We start from the raw sequence: 5076 nt of genomic DNA on the forward strand, positions 1-5076 counted from the left end.
CATAACCTCCACTTCTAAACATCTCTACTTATTGCTATAAGATTATTTCCACCCATTAAACCAAAACTCTTGGTGGAAAATCTTTTGATTTTTTACTGTGCACAATTCCCCGAGATTTTTACCTGGGTTTACTTTTTTATCACATAAATATGATGCCTTGTTAAGCATTCATGAAGTTTAATAAAAGAGTACAAAGTTTTTATTTAAAAACAGGTTTGTGATTATTAACATTACAACAAAATGTTGCAGGACAAAAAAAAAATTGTCAATCTGCTCTTGGATATAAAACCAGACGAAACCGGTTTTATTGGTTAGTCTACAAATTCTAAGACAAACAGTTTTTGATAAAAGAACTTTAACCCTCTTGGCATAAAAACTAAAACCTTTCTTCCAAGGGATACAGCAGAAACAGGTATTTTGGAGAGAAGGGGAGAAGAAAAGGACCCTCCTGAGCAGCAAGAAAGATTCTGGGGGAAGATATATGAATAAAAATACTGATCCGATGGCTACAGAGGTTCTTCAAGTAATTCTGGGTTTTTGACAAAGCAAAGCATACTGACTTGATAAAATTATATAGATTCAGTAATGGTTTCTGAACAGCTTTATCAATACCAAACTCAAAAATAGGCATTCTTATGAACTCAGATTTTTCATATTATGAAACAAGATCTGCTAGAAAATAACTTAAAATCATTTCCTTTAAAACATCCAATATCTAAATTAACAAAAGAAGGTGCCTTGAAAAGTCTAGCTCAAATATACTCGTACAGAAGCATACCTAGTATGTAGTACGCATGAACAGGTATGATGCCAAGCACTACTGGGTAATGTTGACAGAACTGGAATTCACGGACTAAGAGCAAACTTTTTCAACATGCGAAAGGTGGAAGCCAATCCTGTCTCAATCCTGTCCCATTGGAAGCATGTCCCAGAGTAAATCCCAAATCAAAATTCCTATCTACTTGTCAACAATCTGGTCTGATTTTCTCTTAACAAATAATGCCACAGTTCAGAATTAATGGTTAAACATTCAACTGGGCAAAAACATCCATAAAGGAATTCAATTTAAACAAGAAGAGCAAATAAAATAATAATCATAATCATAATCATAATCATAATCATAATCATAATAATAATTGTTGTATCATGTGCTCTATGACAACAAAAGTGACCAATTTTAAGATTAAAGGTGACCAATTTTAAGAACAGCAAGGCTCCTTACTGATCAAATGAATATCAATATTCAAAAAAGTAAGCCAAATGCGAAAAATGAGAACCATGACCAACTAATTTACTCTAAAGCAGACAGCATATTCATCAGACAAACAACTTTTATTCCCAAGGATTTTAAACAATTACTTAACGAAAACCACCAAGACAAATAATACATTATGTGGCTAAATTTGCAGAAGCTACCAAGTTCTTTGATTTCAAATTTGTTAAAGTACCTAACTGTTATGACTATATTAAAAATCATTTTCTTTTATACCTATTTCAATAACTCTTTTCAAGTGACATTTTCAGAACTTGCAAACTTCTAGAACAAGTCCATATACTTTATTTCTTAAAGGTGAAAAAGTAGAGAACAGTGTTAATAATAGCAGAGAAAGCACTACATGAAAAAGAAAGAATCAGAATAAAATGAACCGGAGATGTAAACATTGGAAACATAATATCAACTGCGGAAAGAAGTTCAGATCCTTAGGTTAACTTGAGAGAAAAATAGCAAGGACTTATCACTAAGATCTTACTCTCTAGTCCTAACTTGAACCTTTATCTTTCTTTTCACTATCAACAGCATCCGTCACCAATGCCATTGGTCTTTGATCAATGACCTCATCAATTATCCCAAACTCTTTCGCCTCTTCAGGGGTCATAAAATAATCTCTATCCATATTCTTCTGAATCACCTCAATGGACTGCCCCGTGTGCTTTGCATACAACACATTTAGAGAATCCCAGACACGAACTATCTGTTTTGTGTGGATTGTCATATCCTTTGCCTGCCCGCTATACCCACCTGAAGGTTGATGAATCATAATAGTTGCATTTGGGAGTGCACGTCTCTGTCCCTTGGCGCCAGCAGCCAGAAGGAGGGAACCCATTGATGCAGCCTGACCCAAACAAATGGTATTGATTGGTGACCGGATATACTGCATGGTATCATAAATTGCAAGACCTGTGTACCAAAAAAAAATCATTGGCATCACAAGTATGTGACATGAGCACACAAACTAGAAAAATAAGCCATTCATTTTAATTGACAACATAAGCATTTATATATCATCCACTCATCCACAAAAGAAATCCGAAACTAGAATTTATAGATGCAAACAATATGCTTGAAAGAGATGGGCCATTATACCACGGCATTGTTAGAGTTTTGGTAACATAACATTTTTGATATCTATCGCCATGCACATTATCACCAAAAAAGATTAACTCATGGTCAATCATAATTTCCATCAACAAAGTTTAACCCATGGTCTTATGAAGTTCAGATTGTTAGAAATAGTTACGTAAATTGATTTTGACATTCTGATAAAAGAAAGTGCACTTTGCCAATAAGCAGTACGGTCAAATGATGAAACTGTAGCTTCAGAAATCATATCCATACTAGCTATATCATCGCAGGCAGTGTACAAAATCTAAGAACACACCACAATAGATGAGGGGAAAAGATTAAAAAGAAAAAGAGGAAACACCCAAAAAAAAAAAAAAAAAAAACACTCATCTGTAATTCAAAATGATGAATTTTACAAGGACATGTTAAACCAAAAACTAAAAGGGAAAAAAGACCAATGAGAATCACAGAACAAATTGAACCAAAGCATATCCAAATCTCCTCAGATTCTAGAAAATCAGATATTAGCGGACAAGAGCATTGGAATCCATAAACTGCTGGGAAAAGAAGAACAGAAGAGGGAACCTGCGGTGACTTGGCCGCCAGGTGAATTGAGGTACATGTGGATGGGCTTGGAAGGGTTCTCTGATTCGAGGAAGAGCAGCTGGGCGACGACGACGTGGGCTGTATCGTCGTTGATGGGTCCATTGATGCAGACGATTCGCTCCTTTAGGAGGCGAGAGAAGATGTCGTAGGCTCTCTCTCCTCGCGATGAGTGCTCTATCACCATTGGTATAAGGCTGTAGTTACGCCCGCCGGCCGTCCATCCATTTCTACACGACCCGCTTATGCTTGATGTATACTGCAGCTTTGAGCCGGCGATTAGACTCCTGATTGCTCCCCCCCTCATTGCTCTCTTTGGTCTCCCCTGTTAGGTTTTCAGCTCTTTTGCTCGCAGACTAGATTCAAAAGTTTTGTGTAACTTCTCGGAACGTTGATTTTTTTTGTCTTTTCAATTTATCCTCCGGTGTGAAGTTTTACATATTTTGTCCAAAATATTTCATTATTTCTATTTTGTCCTTTTATTCATTATACTCTTCGGACTATTTGTTTCGTTTTTGTTTTGGTACTTTTTTTTTATTTTTTATTTTTTTTTTAATTTTATCGCATTAAAATAAATCTTGGTGCTTGTTAGATAATAAAAATTAATAATATAATATGTTAAATAATAAAATATAATCTACATTAAATTATGTAAATCCGACCTGATTTTCGATTCCTAAATTAACTAAAAACTTTTCTCACCTTCTTGTCACATCCCCCATTCCCAACCTCAAATATTGATTTCTCAATCATGATTTTGTATTAATTACTTACAAGAAATTAACAAAATATATTAACATTCAATTATAATCAAATAATGACCATAATCAATATCTCCCATGGATAAGCCTTGATAAGTTAATGTTTGTGACAATAAAAGAGAAGGCACATGACAAGATTTATTGTTAACATGATGTAGACATAATTTTTTTTATCGATTAGACATGGTGAAAAAGATTAAAGAAAAATGAGATCAAATAAAAGAGGTTAGAAGAGATGTTATAACAATTTTGTGGCTTGTGTAATTTCAAGAGAGGAACCATGACCTTATTTTAGAGATACGTATAACTATGGAAAAATTTAGCACGTAGAGGGACCTTAGCACAATAACTTGTGTGAGAGAAACCCAAAAGAGGTGACAATAAAACATAGATTATCGAGAGGTAGTGGAGAAGAAGATAGAAATACGAGAATGGATAAGTTAGGAAAGAATGTTATTAGCATATTTGGTTATAAGAGAGAAGACAGAGAGTTAAAAAGAGTTACTATGAAGATGTTTGTGCAAAGGATTCCAAGAGGGCTAATATTATTTTTTAAATTGATTTGTGAAACCCATTATATATTGAGCTATTTGTACGGAGTAAAATAAAAATAGCAACAGAGATAAACATGGTACCAGTGTTATGTGGATTACAAGACTATAAAATATGCTAGCCTAAATATCTTTAGCAAACCAATAGGGAGGTGTATTGAGTTTTTCAAATTCTTTAATAAATTAGAATAAGAATGAACATTCAGGAACAAATCAATTATAAAAACAAGTTAGCATTCCCCTTGATCTTGCTCTTTATGAAATTAGGAGTGATCTAGTCACCTCAAGTTATATTCATAAATATCAATGCGGAACTCGAGATTGATAAATATAATCCAAAATCCACATGTACAATTTAGCATGCAAAACTTAAATCTTTCATGTGAAATACCCAAAAGTCTATGATTGGGAAGACTCTTTTGGTTGTTTGATTATAATCATCTTGGTCATGGGATCTCATGTAACTTAGTGTAAGTTGCCCCACTTTATTCACATTATCCCTCCTTCTTCAAAACGATTCGTCCTTGAATTAGAGTCTTCTCATGTAATGACTTAACTAACTATGCTTTCTTAGAATCCTGCAAAAAGACACAACACCACTAAACAAGGATTGGTGAGGGTTAGATAATCGTTTATCTTTTTTTTTTTTTTACAAAAGAGTCATCATCAACTTTTTTCTTTTTTGAGACATTATTTTTCTCTTATCTTGTGGCATAATCCTCCTGTTCTCCCGCGATATTATTTTCCTTTCTTTTGTGGCATCATTCTACTTTTCTCATGTGGCTTCTTTTCTCTCTTCCAGTGATTTCTTGATCCT

The 5076-nt window shown here is 34.0% G+C and overlaps 1 protein-coding gene across 3 annotated transcripts; it reads right to left on the reverse strand.

Moving 5' to 3' along the window:
* Window positions 1-670: 670 nt before the first annotated feature.
* NCLPP7 (nuclear-encoded CLP protease P7) lies at window positions 671-3355 on the reverse strand. 3 transcript variants are annotated; one of them, XM_022054972.2, is made up of 3 exons: window positions 2930-3355; window positions 1752-2179; window positions 671-907 (listed from the first exon to the last, which is right to left on the reverse strand). In XM_022054972.2, the coding sequence occupies exons 1-2, from the start codon at window positions 3252-3254 to the stop codon at window positions 1761-1763; spliced, it is 744 nt and encodes a 247-aa protein (XP_021910664.1). In that variant the 5' UTR covers window positions 3255-3355; the 3' UTR covers window positions 671-907; window positions 1752-1760. The 3 variants fall into 3 exon arrangements, with proteins under 3 accessions (XP_021910664.1, XP_088079218.1, XP_021910663.1); XM_088223092.1 differs by having other exon boundaries at window positions 671-988; XM_022054971.2 differs by lacking the exon at window positions 671-907 and having other exon boundaries at window positions 1536-2179.
* Between the last annotated feature and the right edge of the window lie 1721 nt (window positions 3356-5076).

The sequence above is a fragment of the Carica papaya genome, chromosome 6 (assembly GCF_054855325.1).
Source record: "Carica papaya isolate Zhongbai chromosome 6, ASM5485532v1, whole genome shotgun sequence".
Classification (NCBI taxonomy): Eukaryota; Viridiplantae; Streptophyta; class Magnoliopsida; order Brassicales; family Caricaceae; genus Carica; species Carica papaya.

What these genes read in the sequence shown, in the direction of transcription:
- NCLPP7 (XM_022054972.2), bottom strand. Translation starts at nt 3,254, where the DNA reads ATGAGGGGGGGAGCAATCAGGAGTCTAATCGCCGGCTCAAAGCTGCAG. An exon ending in TGGCGGCCAAGTCACCGCAG is followed by an intron (nt 2,180 to 2,929) that starts GTTCCCTCTTCT and finishes TTTGGTACACAG; the next exon opens with GTCTTGCAATTTATGATACC.